Source organism: Marmota marmota, unplaced genomic scaffold, assembly GCF_001458135.2.
Source record: "Marmota marmota marmota unplaced genomic scaffold, marMar, whole genome shotgun sequence".
In the NCBI taxonomy this organism is placed as follows: domain Eukaryota; kingdom Metazoa; phylum Chordata; class Mammalia; order Rodentia; family Sciuridae; genus Marmota; species Marmota marmota.
In genome coordinates, this window is record NW_026000101.1 from 583,463 (window position 1) to 600,956 (window position 17,494).

A 17,494-nucleotide genomic window follows, 5' to 3' on the forward strand; every position below is an offset into this window, starting at 1 on the left:
CAGCCCCCAGCCCCTCACCTGGCCTTTCTCAGGATTAAGGACCAACGGTCCCATGGCTCAGAGAACAGCCTTCACTGCTGACGGTACATTCTGACCATCATGAGCGGGGCTGGCGACCCTACCTCTTGGAAGCAGGGAATGGTCCACAGCCGGTTGTCCTGTATAAACCCATTGCCTTGGGTTGGTCTGGGCTAAGGAGACTTCCACTCCAATTCTCCGTTTCTAGCTGACGGGCAGTGACTGCTTGGTGTGCCGGGTTGAGCAGGATTCTGAGGTACACTGCTGTACGGTGATCAGTTGGCAATACCATGATCGTGGAATTGGACAGTGCCTGTGTTTATCACTCCTCAGAGAGGAGCTCCTGAGACCTCAAGCATGGTCCAGCCACGGCACAAGGTTGTCGGGCAGCTCTGCCTGGAGTCTGTCAAGTGGGCACGGGGTCTGTCAACTTGCTTTCTTTCACTTCTGGTTTTACCTGACCAAGCTGTCAAGTTCAGGATTATCTGTACTTTTTTTGCTCAAAAAAAAAAAAAAAAAAAAAAAAAGCTGGGGGGTCTTGCCCCCAAACCCCACACCAGCTCCAATGGCTGTGATTTTTTTTTCAGGGCTAGGGATGAAACCCTACTGGACTACACCCCCAACCCCTTTTTATTTTTCATTTGAAACAGGGCCTTGCTAAATTGCCAGGTTGGCCTCAAACTTGTGATCCTCCTGCCTCAGCCTCCCAAGTGCTGGAATCACAGGCCTGAGCCACAGCGGCCAGCTGGCAGTGGTGTTCTTTTTAAGAGTGAGAAACACCCTTCTCAGCCCAAGGGCTTCCCTGGGAAGCATGGTGTGGAGGCAGCAGCTCTACAAATGTGGCAGCCAGACTCTGGGCACCGATGCCCCTGGCCCCTGCCCAAGGAGCTGCAACGCCAGCGCCCTGGACAATGTCGGTGCTGCTGGGAACACTGTTGGCCTGACGGCCTTCAAAGGCCCAGAGAGGACTTGGGAGGCTCCTTGTGGCGCAGCTCGGGTGACCAGGCAGGAACTCTCTTCCACTCAGCAACGAAGCCCACCTCTGAGCCCCAGCACGGCTGGGTGAGCGAAGCCCTGACACATCCCGCCCAGTGCCTTGGGCCACATCAACTCCTCAGGCTGGGCCACCGGGGCACAGGGGTACCCTGTGGCATGAGCCCACTTAAAGACCTGGCTCTAACCAGCCCGCACCTCTCCAGGACCCTATGGGTGGTTCCCTCCTTGCTTGACTTTCAGAAGCGGGTGCAAGATAGGTTCTATGAGGTGAGTGTCACCACCTTGCTAGGTGACTCTGGGAAGGTCTCTTCCTTTCCACGGGCCTTCAGCTGCCTCTCTATAAAATGAGGGGGTCAAGGATGTTAAATGGATAGCACATGTCGCCCCACCACTACTCCTGGATCCAGGCCAGACATCAACCATCGATCATGCCACACCCTAAGTCCTCAACACAGAATTCCCAGCAGCAACCGCTTGGACTTGACCCACCAGGTGAGATCTATTTGCTACCTGGAGATGAGACAAGTTGAAAGGTTCCATTCTCACACTGACTTTTTCTTTTCTTTTTCTTTAATGCCTTTCTTTCCTAAAAGGCCAAGCCAGCCTCCTCCTCAGCTGCAACCAGGCCCCCCAGCAGGAAGCCTGCCCTGGGGGAGGTGAGATGAGCCCCCGGGGCCAGCAGGGAGCGCTCTGGCCCTGCTGTGGTACAGCCTCCAAAATGGTGGCTCCACCCCAACCTGCCCTTGGCCCCTACAACTTCTTCCAAACCTGGTGCCAAGACCAGGTTACTTAGATGCTTCACAAGATACTCAAGTACCGGAGGGAAGTCAGGGACTCGCCCAGTGCCAACTTTCCTCCCCAGTCCGTACTTCCCCACATCACACTGGCTGGCCTGTGAGGTCGGGGGCGGGAAGCAGGGACCGTGACTGTGCCGCACCTTGAAGAGCACTTTCCACTCTGCACAGCACCAACGTTACCGCCCTGGGCTGCTGACTGAGCACCCTGTCAAGCGCTGTGCCTAGGCTTCTTCCGGTCCTCGCGTAACCTGGGGAATTTGCAGCTGTGGCACTGAGACACGGAGAGGGCGAGAAACTTGCCCGGGGCACCACACTCCCACGTCAGGGGCCCGATCCCCTCGATCCCCTCGCACGCGTCAGAGCAGCGGAGCTCATTCTCGGGCAACACCGTGCCCTCAGTGCCAGTTTGGATTCCCACACCCAGGGGGTGGCTGGGGCAGGAACTAGGCCTCATTTCACAGATGAGGACAGTAAGACAGACGGGCCAGGGGCCTCACTGCAGAGCAGCAGCTGAGATGGAAACCCCATCGTGGCTGGCACAAGGCTCCAGGACCCAGGGACTGTCCCTGTGCAGGCAGCGTCACAGGAAGGCTCCAACGCTTCCCTGGCTTGGATGCTCGAGGCTTCCCTGGTGGACCTGAGCCCCGGCTCCACTCCAAGACTCGGATTCTGCTGCCCTCACTGGGCATCTCCTGGTAAGCATGAGACAGCTGCTGGGTCTGGTGAGTCTCACGGCGCACACCAAAGAGAGCAAGGGCATGTCCTCTCCCCAGGAACAATTCCACCCAGGGGGAACTCAGTCCTTGACCCCGGGGGTGGGGGTGACTACTGACGGCAGGAGGGCAGGTCCAACCCCTGAAAAGGCTTGTCTCCTTTGGCACTAAACACCTGTTCCAGACACTCTATTCACCCAGATTCCGGCGGTGGAAGGATGACTGTACCCAGCTTCCTTGACGTTGGGTAGAACCATGTGATTAGCTCTAGCCAATGGCTGCGAGCGGACTTAATACTGCTTCCTTTTGGCGACAGCCAACGATTGCCAGGGGAGCCCACCCAGGGCTTGTTTGGCCAGCAGAATTCCACATAAGGGCTGATTTCTGTCTGAGCCCAGAGGAAGGCAGAGCCCCCTGTGACCACATGAACATGCAGTGTAAATAAGAAATAAACTTTTGTGGAGTTTTAAGATGCCAAGATCTCTTTGTTTTAGGACGTTTTTTTTTTACTGCAGCATAACCCAGCCCCATTCCAGCAGTTACAGTACCACTGTGAACATCACTTCCGGAAGCCAGGACCTTGCTAGGTACCATGGGCAGGAGTGGGGAGCAAGGGGACAGAAATCAGGCAGGTCCTGGAGCTCCAAACTTCAGGGGTTACCAGTCACCTGGCCGAGACAGACACAGTGAAGGCCTCTACTGTAAAGAGACAGTGGGAAGGTGTCCTGGTGAGGGCCAGGGTGGAAACAGACCTTCTGACCAGTGGGATCAGGGGACGCTTCTGAAAGCAGATGGCACAGGTGTGGGGTGATTTGGGAAACGGGCAAAGGCATTCCCAGGAGAGGGAACAGCAGGAGCAGAGAAGAGCAGACTGCTCTGGAATGAGAGGTATGGAAAGATGGGCAGGACCTGGGGCTACGGAGGACCTGAGGCCATAGCTTCAACTCAGAGACAGAAGAGTCGGTCCTGAGGCTGACCAGCAGGGAGCTGCATGGGTCTACTTTGGCAAGGCCTCCCTGGAGCCAGCGTGCAGAGCAGGCGATGCCGGGCAGGGAGACACATAAGCACGGGTGTCAGAGGTGCCGCACGACCCAGGCCGGGCCGATCACAGCCCAAACAGCAGAGGGACGGTTGGGAAGGGGGCACGAGGCCGAGCCCAGTGGCTGGGGAGAAAAGGCCATAGGACCTGAGTGGAACCAGGTGGAACAGATACAGGGACCTTCACCATGAGGCCCTGAGGGCCACACAGGATGCACACCAGGCAGATGCAGGAACTTAGAAAAAGGCAGGCCAGACCAGCCAGGAAGGGCAGGCAGTGACAAAGGAGGCATGGCACTCCCAAAGACACAGCAAGCTCAGGAAACGTGGAGGGCGGCGCGGATGGAAACGGAAGCCCAGGGTCTGACCAGACACGGCGACAAAGTCAGGCTGAGGACCGTGGGCTTCGTTTCACAGAGCAGGGGTGGCAAACTTGTGGCCCTTGGAAAGACTCAGACCCACAAATATGTTCTGTTTGGCAGATTTCAAAAGTGCAATTTGTTGCCAACACTGAAAACCAAAAGAATTCACATCACAATGCTCATTCCTGGCAATTTGTGAGAGACCTGGCAATGCTGAGCTCAGAGACCAGCTGAGGAGCAGCCACCCCACGTGCGTAGGGTGAGGGGCTCCAACTGGACCGGTCCCCGCCACCTGATCTGCTGGCTCCGCTCTACTTACACGAAACAAGCCTGTTTGTTGGGCTTGTGGGCAGCTGAGCTGTGAGCCTGGCAGTGGCGCAGGGAGCCCTGTGGGGGACCCCGGGAGAGGAAGGAAGAGAAAGCGCTGCTAGAAAGCTGGCTTCTACAGCTCCTCTAAGAGGGCAAGGTGTGGTGTCACTAATCTGATCCTGACCAGGAGTCTGCTCGGGCAGGACCTGAGCTGGGAACTGCCCCCAGGAACCGGGATCAAACCAAGGAGGGAGAAAGACAGACAGCCAAGTGACCAGGGAGACTCCGGCCCCACAGGGGCACAAGGGACTCGGGAGGCCCACAGAAGATCCTGAGCCTTTGGCTGCCACAAGGGCCCGACGGGTGGGTAGGGTTTTGCCCGCCGGGGCAGGAAGAAAAGAGCCTGCAGACAGACGCAGAGGTGGGTCTCAGGGGCACAGGCTTGCCCGGGCTGCTGCGGGGGCTCTCAGCAGAGGACGGGGCAGAGGCCAGGCCCACTCCCCCACGATGCTAGCCCCACATTCCCGCCCTGGTCCTGGCCCTGAGCCTCTCGGCTGGGTGCTCACCAAGGGTCTGCTGGTTGCGGACACCGCCAATCACCACGCAGATCTCTGCAGGCACGTCGCCTGTCCCGTCCTTGCTGACCACCTTCTTCTCCTCCTTGGCCTCACCCTGCCAGATCACCTCCTGGATGTAGTCGTCGGGCAGCTCTGTCTTGACCTTCACCTCCGTCATCGTACCCTGTTCGGCACTCAGCGAGGCCTCAGCTGGCGCTGGCTCTGGACCCTCCACCTTGGTGCTCTTCTGGCTGCGCTTCAAGCGCTCCCTAGGAAAGAGGAGAGTCTGCTCAGAGTGGACACCATCCCTGCTCCCAGGCCCAGCTGGGAAGCCACCAGCACAGGAACCACAGAGACACGCAAGGCTGTGTATGGAGTGGACAGCAGGACCCCCAGCCCACTTAGCTTCCCACACAGTCCGCGTGGCTGCCCCAAGGCTCCCAGGGGGGGCCATGAAGCACAGTTTGAAAACTGCCAGGCTGATATGGCTCCAACTAATGTTACCGTTAGGAGAGCGGGAGTCTAAAGAGGTCCAGATGTGCCCAGTTGACTCCTGGCCCTCGTTGGTACTGACCACAAGTGAGTTACCAGCGTCCTAGAAGGGTACCTGCAGCTGGCTGAAATCTTTTTCTCAAACCTCAACATGCACCTGCACCGGCTAGGGACCCTGATCACTGTGGGATGCTGCAACAGGGCTGGGGCCTGAGGTTCTGCGTCTCTGACGAGCTCCCAGGTCAGCTGGTGCCTGCTCCTCAAAGCACGTGTTGAGCAGCCAGGGTTTAAGTGTCTGGCGCAGGCCAAGCGCGCGTGCTGCTCGCTTCCCTCCTTGGCAGGCCGCCTGGAGAGCTCTCCAAGCTCTTCCTGCTCCTGTTTTACAGATGGGGAAACTCCAGTCCCCAAAGGCTCCCGCGATGGCCATGTTGGGGAGCCAGCCCTCGGGCACGGAGGTGGCTCTTCCAACACCAGAGAACCTGGAGCAGCAGGGTCAGCACTGAGCAGGGCAGGGCATGCACTATGGAGTCTGTATCACAGGGGGACACAGGGGTCAGGAGCAGAGTCGTGACGGCCCTGGGCCACCCACAAAAATAGTGGCAGGCCAGGCCCTGACACCCACCCCAGAGCCAATCTCAACGAGACTCTCCACATCACCCTGTGGCCCTGGGACCTTGTGTGGTAAGGAAGCTGAGGCGTGCACACGCTGGAAATCGTTACATTGCTGGCCTGGGCAGGCCGCCCTGGCCATGCCGGCCTCTCCAGTGCCCTGAAGGGCCTGGACTGTGACCTTTAAGGCTGGCTCAGGCAGAGCCCCCGGGCACACCTACTGAAGCACCCGGCGGTGGGCCTGGGCTCTGGGCCTGGATCTGCAGGGGCTTGCTGTGTGGCCGGGCCAGGACCCGTGTCCTCTTGGGGTCTCAGCCACTCCATCCGCCAGGGACCTGGGGCGTGTCATGCCTGCTGGCCCTAATCCAGCTGTCCCCCAGGTTGGAGATAGTTGGGGTATTGAGCCAAGAGGGTAGGTGGGGGCAGCTAGCCAGGAGCAAGCAGAGGCCACCTGGAGGTGCTGTGGGTCACGGTGCCTGCCCCCATTCCTATGCCCTCGTCATCCCTAATGTGACTGTGTCTGGAAATCGGGTCCTTAGGAGGCAGCTGGGCTTAAGGAGGCCAAGAGGGTGGTGGCCTCGTGAAGGGGTTCAGTGGTGTTACCAAAGCCCGTGCTCTTCTCCACACAAGGACAGGGCAAAGGTGGCCACCTGCAAGCTAGGAAGACCCTCACCAGAACTGGAGCAAGCTGGGCCCTGACTCTCGGCCTCAAGCCTCCAGAATCTGGAAAAGAAACTGCTGTTTGGTGGAGCCGCAGGGTCTGTGCGCTCTGCTACGGCAGCCCGCGTGGGCCAACAGGCCTCAGGACAGCGGATGGAGGCCTGGACAGGGAGGCTGGTGACACCAGCCCTGGTGGGCACCGCCACTTCTGCTCTCACAGCTGTGCCAGCCATCGCATCTCCCAGCCTCAGTTTCCCCATCTGCAAACCGGAGCCACGGGAGTTGTCACATGGGTTTTCATCAAGCACAGGGAGAGCACCACAGTGCCCGGCCTGCGACCGCTCCCACTGCCGTGAATGACAGGCCCTTAGGACCCTTCTCACCAGTGGGCGCAGAGGTGCTGCTACCACCATGTAGCACGCCAGCACCAGACATTGTCCCGGCTTGGGCTCCTTCCACAGAAGGAAACGTAAGCCGATGGTCCACCCCTCAGAAGTCACTGGCTCATCTGTCTAGGGAACCCTCTGGCTCCCCGTGCCCCGGGGAGTGTCCTAACGCACAGACCCCTGCAGCAGACCAGCTCCTCTCTGCCTCACACTCCAGGAAGCCCAGGCCCTGGCTGGTGGGCTCACATGTCCAGTGGTGTCAGGGCGTGGGAGGTGGGACAGGCACCTGTCACAGGCATCTGGCGCTCAGCCTCAGAAGGGAGCCTCCCCACCTGCAGCCCTGCCAGCCCCCACGTCACCCACTTCTGAACTTTAGTATCCAGAACAGAGTGGAAACCCAGGGCATCTGAGCGAGGGGCAAGACGGGCGGTCCCCTGGCTGCTGCGCCTCCACAGGGGAGTGTGTGGCTGTGTGGCCGGGGCAGGACCCGTCTCCTCTCGGGGTCTCAGCCACTCCATCCGCCAGTGCTTCGCTGCCATCCTCTCAGGCAGAGAAGCCTTCGGCTCCGGGCAGCCAGCAGGTGTGAGAGGTCACAAGGAACCACCGAGGCTTCGGAGAAGGAGGCTATTCTGTTGCTGCAGCCGGTCAGCAACAGCAGGCAATGCCTGGGGCAGAGGCCGGGGATGTCCCTGTGGAACGCAGGTGTCATGGAGTGAGATGGACCAGCACCAGGCTTGGAAACTGGGTCAGCCCAGGGCTAATGCTTCCCTGGCACCCACCATCCCTTGCTGTGGGGCAGGGAGAGAGGAGCTATGGTGTAAGCGCGACCCCAAAAGTCCCCGTGCTGCAGGTCTGGTCCCCAGCGTGGCCATGTAAGAGGCAGAGCCTAGTGGAGGTAACTGGGGTCACAGGTGCCACCCTCAGCGGGATGAGCATGTCCCACAGCGTGCGTCAGCTCCCACCAGAGTGGGCTGCTGGGCAACAGTGTCCCGCTCTCTACGCGCACCAGCTTCCTGTGTCACCATGACCGCTACCTCTTGAACACGTCTCCACCATTGTGATGCCATCTACCCTGAGGTCTCTCCAGAATCCAGGGCAGCACCACACCCCTGAACCTTAGGAACTGCGGCTCAATAAACCTCTTTTTCCCTTCCTTCCTCCCTCTCTTTCTGTCTTTCACACCAGGGACTGAACCCAGGGGTTCTTTTCTACTGAGCCCCAGTCCCAGCGGTTTTCACTTTTTAATTTTGAGATGGAGTCTCACTAAATTGCTTAGGCCTCACTGAGTTGCTGAGGCTGGCTTTGAACTTGCACTCCTCCTGCTTCAGCCAGCCTCCTAAGCTTCTAGGATTATAAACCTCTTTTCTTTATAAGGTATCTAGTCTTGAGTATTTTGTAATAGCAGCAGAAAACAGACTAATACAAATAGTGAGCGGAGGGTGCAAGGATAGGACCTTACATGGCATGGATTTTAGTGCACAGGCTGTGGATTCCGACCGACAGACATTCAAACCCAGGTTCTACCACTGTTGGGTAATGTGACAGAGGCCTGTGAGGGAGTGCGGACCTTGTCTAGACCTGTACATGCAGCAGAGACTGACATACTGATGGAGGAGCCAGCAATGCACTGTGTTTTTCAACATGAGAGAAACTGCTAGTGTTCCCACCACTAGCTGAGACCACATGGTGCTAACAGTCGGCCAGTCCTGCCTGTCCTGAGGTTCACTGGGCACAGAGACAAGACAGGAGCTGATGGAACAGCCTCCTCCTCAGAAGCCCGTCACCCCAGCTTCCTTCACTGCGCATGTTCTGAACCTGACAGACTCAGTGTCCCTGCTCCTGAGTCCTCACTGGTACCAGGACACCATGGTGGGGAAGGGGGAGCTGGGTGTGACTCCCATCTGCCCACTCACATGCCCTGTGACCTTGGGCAAAGACTCCTCTCCAACCCTCAGTTTCCCTGTCGGTCACAGGGGACCACGACTCTCGCTGTGCAGGGGTGGGAGATGACGCCTGTGAGGAGCTCGGCCAGGAACCTGGCGTGAAGTGGATGTGCACAGACGGCAGGTGCCTGTACGACGATGGCTCAGTTCATGACGTCCTCCTTGCCTTTGGGAAGCCTTCGCAGCTTGGAGCCTGAGTTAGACTCCCTGTCTGAATGTCATGTCCACCTTGCACGCACAGGTGACGCTTACAGCTGTCCTCCCACAGCGTGCTAATGAATTCATCTCAGGGCACTGGTCACCTTTCTGACCTCCCTGTCTAGCTTCTAGCTCATCATCTCATTTTACTTCCTCTGCAGCCCTGGCCGCTCTCTGAAGATATCTTGTCCGTTTATGACTCACCAAGCCGTTCACACCTACGAGCAGGTCTTGGCAGTCTTATGTAGTGCTGCATTCCTAACATCCAGCAGGCACACAGTAGGTGCTCCATAAATGCTGTACTCAGTCAATGACCAAAAGAATGACCACCTCCTGATAAGATGGCACTGGGACTCAAGCCTCCTGTGCCTCCTGAGGGTCCCTTGGGATGGAGCGGATCCTCAATGTGGGTTTGCAGAACTGAAGGACATCCATTTGCAACAGGCCTGGGTATGAATGCATCACTGGAGACCCTCGGCACAGGGCAGAGCTGGGACCTAAGCCCATGAGTCTGGATTCCCCACCCTCTGTCCCTTCTGCAAACCTACCAGCCCCAGGAGTTGGGAGGTAGGAAGCAGGGCCCTGGCTCCGCCCGTGGGAGGCAGCCTCTCCTTGGCTCCTTCACCCTCACCCCTGTACCCCAACACTCAGAGGCCATGCCGGGTGATACAGCTGCAGCCGTGTGACCAGCCTGACCCCTTACTCAGCCCCTCGAGGAAAGAAGCCGCCCTCCTTCACCCACAGGCACAACGGCTCACGACACCCCCAGCCCCAGCATCAAGGACACAGGCAACTTCCTTCTCCTCCCCCGACTCTGCACTTTAGATTTACAAGCCCAACGATGCTTTTCTCGGATGCTCTGCATTTAATTAGGTGTCCTAATAACAATGGAATTGCAGAAGTACTTATATCACTTTGAATTAGTGGTGCAGCTCCTTCTAACTTCCTTAAAAATTTTTTTTTCATATATCATTTTTTAAAATAGAGCTCATTATTTTAATTATATCCATTTAAATGTACAGTGGAGCCCTTGGATATTCTCAGCACGAATCATTAGGTATATTAGTGAAAAAGCACTCGGAATCTATCTACATGCTGACACTCCATAATCTATTCTATTTGTGTCGCTGTAAAATAGATTTATATATAGATAACTACAAAATAGTTGCTCAAGATATGCTATGAATTTTATATTTAACCCAAGTCACACTTCAACATCAAATCCAAAGTCGGGCACTAAAAAGGATATTTTTCAGTAAGTACCTGCTATATGTGGTCACTGGTTACTGCTTACGCGGGTCTGCTGGGAGGGAAGCCAGACCCAATGGGCCCCTGCCCAAGGAGACTGGGAGCCCTGGCCTTTCTCTCAGGCAATGGTTCTCAAAGTATGGCCCTTTGGAACTCGGGGTTCCATCACAAAGGCTTCGAGCACACACATAGCTGGAATGGGGAGGTGGCTGTTTCAGTTTGGACCTAGAATGTCCCCACGGTTTGCATGTGAAAGGGTTGGTTCCCAATGTGATAGTATCAGAGGTGGGACTTTGGAGAAGGGACTCGACCATTCGGAAGGCTCTACGCTCAGCAGTGGGCTGACCTGACGGAGCCATAACCCCACGGCAGGACTGGGAGGTGGTGGGAGCTGAGGAACCAGGGCCTCGCGCAGGAAGTGGGTCACGGGGGTGGGGGTGGGGGGGCTGTATCTCGAATCAGGCCCCTTCCCCCTGTCTCTGCTTCCCGGCCACCACGGGCTGAGCAGCTGTGCTCTGCCAGGCCTTCGGGTCCTGACGTCCTGCCTCATCCAGGCCCAGAGCGATGCAGCCAGTTGACCTTGGACTGGAACCGTGAGCCAGAATGAGCCTTCTCTCCTTTAAGTTGTTCGTGTTGGGGATTCTGTCACTGCTGACTAACGCGGGGGTGTAGACAGGCCCTCCCTCCCCCTCCTTCAGCACGCACGGCTCTGCCTTTGGTTCTGACTCACACGTCTGGACCTCCTCACCTCTGTAATGGGGTACAGGGTGCCCCCCCCCCAAAAGATATGTCCACATCCTGATCCCAGAATCTGTGAATTTGGGGAAAGGGCCTTTGCAGTGTAGCAGTTACGGGCATTGGCTCTAAGCTCACCCTGGAATTACTGGGGGGGCCCAACACGCACCGAGGGTCACTATAAGACAGGGAGACCTGAGACGGAAAGGGAGGAGGAGGAGGCCGTGTCACTGCAGTGACAGAGAATGCAGTGATGCGGCCACAAGCCAAGGAATGCTGAAGGCCACCCGAAGCAGGGACAGGTTTTTCCCAGAGGCCACTAGAGACAGAACCACCCTGGGGACACTTGACTTCAGACTTATGGTCCCAAGAACTTTGAAACAATAAACTTCTGTTGGTTTAAGTCACCCAGTTCATGGTACAGCAGCCCCCTTTCCCTGTGGGGGACATACCGCAGACCCCAGGTGGGTGTGTGAAACCATGGTAACCACACCCAACCCACAGACACGTTTTTTTTTTTTTTTTTAATTTTCTGTGCTGTCTTGTTTTTTAGTGTTGCCTCACAGCACCAGAGTTGATTTATCCTTCCACGTTTTATACCCTAGTGCCTCCTTCGCATCACTACTCTTGGCCATTATTAAGTGATAAAAGGTTACTTGAGAACAAGCACTATGATACTAGTCAGAGAGTTTACCTGAGAGGTACGAAGTAACCAGTGGGCAGGTAGCACATACAGTGTGGATACCCTGGACGAACCGCGAACGAAGCAGGACTCCGTTGAGATTTCATCATGCTACTCAGAATAACAAGTAATTTAAAACTTACACATTGTTTATTTCTGGAATTTTCCATCTAATATTTTTGGACCACAGTTCTAAAATTGCAAAAAGTCAAACTGTGGGGAAGCAGGAACTATTGTCATTTGTTAGAGCAGCCACAGGAAACCCATACATTCTATAGGACTACATTTGAAGAAATGGCTTGAGAACAGTCATGCTTATCAGCCACTGCCCTCGGCTACCCACAGCTTTCGCTCATTTTGTTCTTATGCATCCCCATTACTGAGTCTGGACTGTCCAACGTGGCTTGAAGACTGCCAGGGAGGGTTTTCAAAACAAATCTCTTCCTCTGTGTTTTACCTGCTAATTCAAGAGCTTATACCCACCCCATCACAACCGGCACCACCAGAGCCTGGGCCCAGATGGGGAAACCAAAACACAGAACAGGACCCATACTTTGTTCACTTCCACATCCCGACTCAACATTCACAAGTGAGTAAATGGCAGGGTGACGAGCCTAGTCTGAAAAGCAATTCTGGCTCCTGTCTGCTGCTACCACTAAACCCTGCAGCCTCAGACAACAAACCACATAACTTAACCACGGACCTGAGGCCTGACGTCACGCTATCTCTGGGCAGGCTGGAGAAAGAGGCCCAGGTGATGCCAGGTGCCCCAGAGTCAGAGGACATTGTTTCTAGGCACAATTTCTACAACATTCCACCCCAAAATGCTGACACTTGTTCTATCAAGTCACAGTAAATATGACCAATTCTCAGCCACCTGAGCTTCACTCTGATTTCTGCTGTCAATTCCCTAGGCTGCCCTTTCCGGGACTCAAGTTTTACTCTTCCCTTGAGATGGCTCTCACTATGTGGCTCAGACTGGTCACGAACTCCTAGGCTCAAGGGATCCTCCAGCCTCAGAAACCCAAGCTGCAGGGACAACAGCCATGCACCCCTGTCACTGGCTGCTGGGACTCAGTCTTTCCATCTGAACAACACAACGAGTGGGCTGGAATCTGAGAAGTCTAAAGCCCTGGGAGAGGCCCGCCCGTCACCCAGCAGATGTGTGCTGTGCTCCTGTGCAGACCCCTCCGCCTCCAGACGCAGCCCGAGGACCACTGCCCTTCGCCCAAGGGTGCCAATTACTCTGGCACCTCACCCGAGACAACACGAGGGGAGGGAAATCCTCCCATCCCAGTGTGTATGGACGCCTTGCTGACCTGCCTCAAGACGCAGCTTCATTAGAAGACGCCACTCAGTAGAGAGAGGGCGACCATCTGAGGCAGAGCTTGCTACTCTCCGCAGATGCACGGACGCTGGAATGTGAAATGAATTCACACACACCCCAGCACAACTCCAGGGCCCAGTCGACCTGCTGCGGAGGCCGACTTCAGACCAGCCCCCCATGCCCCACGCCCTCCTCCCACTGATCAGTGCCACTGACTGGCATCTGCTTGCAGACGGCGGCAGGCCCTCTCCTTGGCAGTACTCCTTAGTCTAATGAGGCTGTTGCCTCGACCTCACCCCCAGAGCTGCCCCTCTAAGGCCCCCTGCGACGCCCGCTGTTAAACCCACACCCCCGACCCCTGTCCATGCAGCTCACCCCCCCCCCCAGCCAGCAGCCCTTACAGAGCCGCCCTCTGCTCTGATCCACTCTCTTCACTTGGCTCTGGATCAACCGAGGGCCAGGCCTCCACTGTGGGGCCACTCTTGTGCCCTTGCTGAGGCCTCCTCACCTCCTGACTCTGTGGGCAGCCACAAGGGTCAGTTCTAGAACTCCTCTTTATCCACACCCCCATAATCTCAGGAAAGCTCATTCTTTCAAATAGTAATTGTATGACGGTGAATCCCAAGTCCCACCTCCAGTCACCTCCACCCCCAGAACTCCAGACCTCCACAACCACGTGCCTGACACCCCCACTCAGTGCCACGTGGGTGCCTCAAATGTCACAGGTCCTAAACTGAGCACCTGCTGTGCCTCACTGTGCCAAGACAGGACAGTCCTGCCCCCGGCCCAGTGCTCTCCCCACTCAACCCTGGCTCTCTGACACCACGACCCAGCAGCTGTAGCCAGCTCCACTTCAAATAGCATCCCATCTCCTGGGACAGCCCCCCAACTCCTCCCTCTCTCTCACCCCCACTAAGGAAACTACCAGCACATCCTGTCACCTCCACCTGCCAAGTATGGCCAGACCCTGACTACTGTCACTTCCTCACGGCTACCACTCCAGCTTGAGCCACCCTTCCTCCCTCCTGCCCTAATCACCTGACGACCAGGCTCTCTCCTCCCTGTTCATGGCCCCCAATTTATGACTGAGAGAGCGGCCAGAGCAATGCTGTTTAATAAGCCAGACCAGGTCACTCCTGGGCTCATGGCTGACGGCTGAATCATCGATGGTCCTAGCGTTCACCCAGCGATGCTCTATTACCCCGTCCATGTTGTCATCTGTTTCCCCAACTGGAGTGCAAGCCGCAGAGGGATGTGACTTGGTCTCACCAGCCCAGAGCACATGGTGGCAATGGTCAGTAAGAGCCTGTCCACCCCGTGAACCAGGTAAGGTCAGCATCAGCACCTGCCGCGTCTGACACCAGCAGGCCCTCTCTGCAGTCCATCTCTGTCGCTGCAAGTGTCGATGGTCCCCGGCTTGGTGAACGCGCAGCAGTGAGTACTCAGAACTGGGCGACACCTCGCTCACATGGCCCTCAGTGGAACAGGGGCTGGGGTGTTCTGCAGAGGCCAGTTTCCTAAGTGCAGCTTAGTCCTTGAAAGTTGCCGCAGTCTGGCTGGGCACAAATCACGGAGCCGCCACAAAGCACTTGTACATTCAAACAGGAAACTTTATTGCCCGAACTCCACCAGCACTCCACGCACACTCCCCGGGAACTCTCCCAGCTCTCCACCGGGCCCTATTGCCGGACAGTAAAGGTCTATATACAATTGAATACACAGCTTAACATAACCATCATCATCTCAATGGCTCACTGGTCACCTCTCAACTACTTCCTTCTGGCAAAATGCCATGCATCATCCCAACTCGGCTGTGGCCCTCAACAGATAGTTGCTCTTATCTTCCTGATGGAAGACTTCCTAAAATTTCCCACTTTCTGAAATGCCAAGATAGGGTCGCCAGGTGACATCCTGACATCTTCTTCTTCTTTTTAATATTTTTAAGTTGTAGTTAGACACAATGTGTTTATTTATTTAATGTGGTGCTGAGAACCAGTGCCTCTCACATGCCAGGCAAGCGTTCTCCCACTGAGCCACAACCCCAGGAGGTCACCATGATCAACACCAACAGGAACAGACTCAGGTCCTCAGGGGACAGGTGGCTGACCCTCTAAAGGTCCAGGGCCTGCATCCTCATACCATTGCTTCCAGAAATGCCTTTCTCCACTGTCCCTCACTCCCTCAAGTAACATGGAAAGTGACTGTCATGGTTTGGATGTGGTGGCCCCCAAAATGTCCATGTTAGAAAGTGCAGGAATGTCCAGAGGTGAAATTAAATTATGAGAGTTGTAACTTCCCCGTGGATTAACTCACTGACGGGATAATCTGGGTGGGGGGAGAGCTGGAGGAAGCAGGTCACTGGGGAGTGCCCTTGGGGACCTGCCTTGGCTCTGGCCGCTGTGCTCTCCCTCTTCTGCCTCCTGCTCCCGAGAGGCGGGCAGCTTTCCTTGCCCGTGCCCTTCCCTGCGATCCCGGCCTCCCCTCGGGCCCAGAGCGATGGAGTTGGCCGACCATGGACTGAACCTCTGAAACCGTGAGCTCAAGACAAACTTTTCCCCTTTAGGTTTTCTCGTCGGGTATTTTGGTCCCATTGATGAAAAGCTGAGTGACACAGCGGTGACAGGAACCGCCAGGACGTATGGAGCATGTGCAGCACGCCAGGTGTGGTACTTTAGGCCAAGGAGTCACCCTCTCAGAGTTCCTTCCGCCTGACGCCTTCTACAGAGGGCAGTTTCTGTCTCACAGAAGCGTGGGTTGGCCTTTGTCCTGGTCTCTCAGCTTTCTAGTGACAGAAGCAAGTCTACCAGGTCTCCAGACTCAAAGCTACGACTTCCAACCATCTGGACAATTTTGGCTTCCTCTTCTCAAAAGAACTGAGAAAACAATAGAAATACCTGTTGAATGAACCAACAAATACACGACTTCACCCCAGGAGCTCCCTGAGATGGGGCCCGCCTTCCCTGCCTCCTGCTGGCTCCAGGGAGCCAGGCCAGGCACACGGAGACCCCGAAACAGCAGCATGGAAGTGAGGGAAGGAAGGAAGGGAGGCTCAGCCTCTCCCCTCAGCCTCTCCCCTCAGCCTCTCGCCTCAGCCTCTCCCCTCAGCCTCTCGCCTCAGCCTCTCTCCTGGAGCAAGACACAGGCCATCAGCAGGAGGGATGAGCGGCCCTGCACCTGCCGCTCCCCCGAGTCTCGAGTCTGCACACGTCACCTGCTCCTCTGTTACCCCCTCCTCCGTCACCCCCAGCTGTGACTTCCACTTCTGTCGTGTATCGCTGATATATTTTAATAAATAGTCAAGTAGAAAAGATTAGATTAATAGATTGAAACTATTAACCTATTAAACAACTCTAACCAGTCTAAAACTCAAAATAACCCACAATGCATAAATATATCATTAGTTTGAGATGATTCTTAGGCACTTAATTTTCTTCAATGCTCGGTGTCACTCAGCCACAACGTCGGGTAATACTGCACTTTGGAAAGACGACATGAAGATTTAAATATCAAGAATAAATTCCCTGGTTATTTGAAACCTAAAGTGGGGGAAGCAGGGCCCTGGCAACCCCGCCAAGGCACGAACCCTAGAATGCGCCAGGTGGGCCCTGCAGTTCCAGCCGGGGACTTCCTCAGCAGGTGCTCTGGCCCCCGAGAGTGGGCCCAGTCCAGGTCTTTAGAAGGAATCAGCGCCGACGGCATTGTAATAGCACACGGCCTTGGTTCTCCAGTGGCCCGGCAGCGGTGCGACTCTGACCTGTCAGCAACATGTGGACAGCCACCCGTGTTCTCCCTGCACACCTGTCCACACACAGAGCGAGGCGAGGCCACCTGCAGCTTCCCCTCACCACGCAGGTGGGGAACGGAGGCCACAGAAGGGCCCATGTCCACTGTCCTGCAGAGACCCTCCAGGGCACACACAGGGTCTCCTGCAGACCACAGCGGGCAGGCAGCACCAGGGAGGAAAGAGTGGGGCTGTCCCCAAACCCACGTGTGGTGTGAAAGCAGGATCAGCGTGATCCTGCCCACCAGCGACTTCCAGCCAAGACTGTGACTCAGCCATTATCCCTGTCTATGCTCTGACCTGGACCCCCTGGACCACCGCCTCCTAGGAGTGGCGGGGCGCGAGCTCCTCAACAGGACCCTGTTCCTCCACTACCCTGCCCATGCGCCCGCCACACCCCGCCGTCCTCGACGGGCTTTTTCCTCCTGCCGCTCCAACTGGCCTCCCTCCACCCACCAGCCGTCCTCAAGACAGAGGGCGACACACGGAGGTCTGCCATAAAGCTCTGAGCACTCCAGGGAGCCCCAGCCCAGGGTCACTTGCTGCCTAGAACAAGTTTCCCAGAATGCACAACAGGGACTCTCTTGGCCACAGGTCCAGCACTCAAGAGAGATGCAGTTTCCTTAACCCACCCAAACCTCCC

General features: G+C 56.2%; 1 protein-coding gene across 19 annotated transcripts in view; it reads right to left on the reverse strand.

The window, feature by feature from the left end:
- The window catches only part of Znf618 (zinc finger protein 618), a 161,643-nt gene that overhangs the window by 53,850 nt on the left and 90,299 nt on the right, over nt 1-17,494 (reverse strand). For all 19 annotated transcript variants that reach the window (XM_048783148.1, XM_048783147.1, XM_048783155.1 and 16 more), the window contains exon 3: nt 4,800-5,059. In XM_048783148.1, coding sequence (XP_048639105.1) covers nt 4,800-5,059 — 260 coding nt within the window. The remainder of the gene's footprint in view (nt 1-4,799; nt 5,060-17,494) is intronic.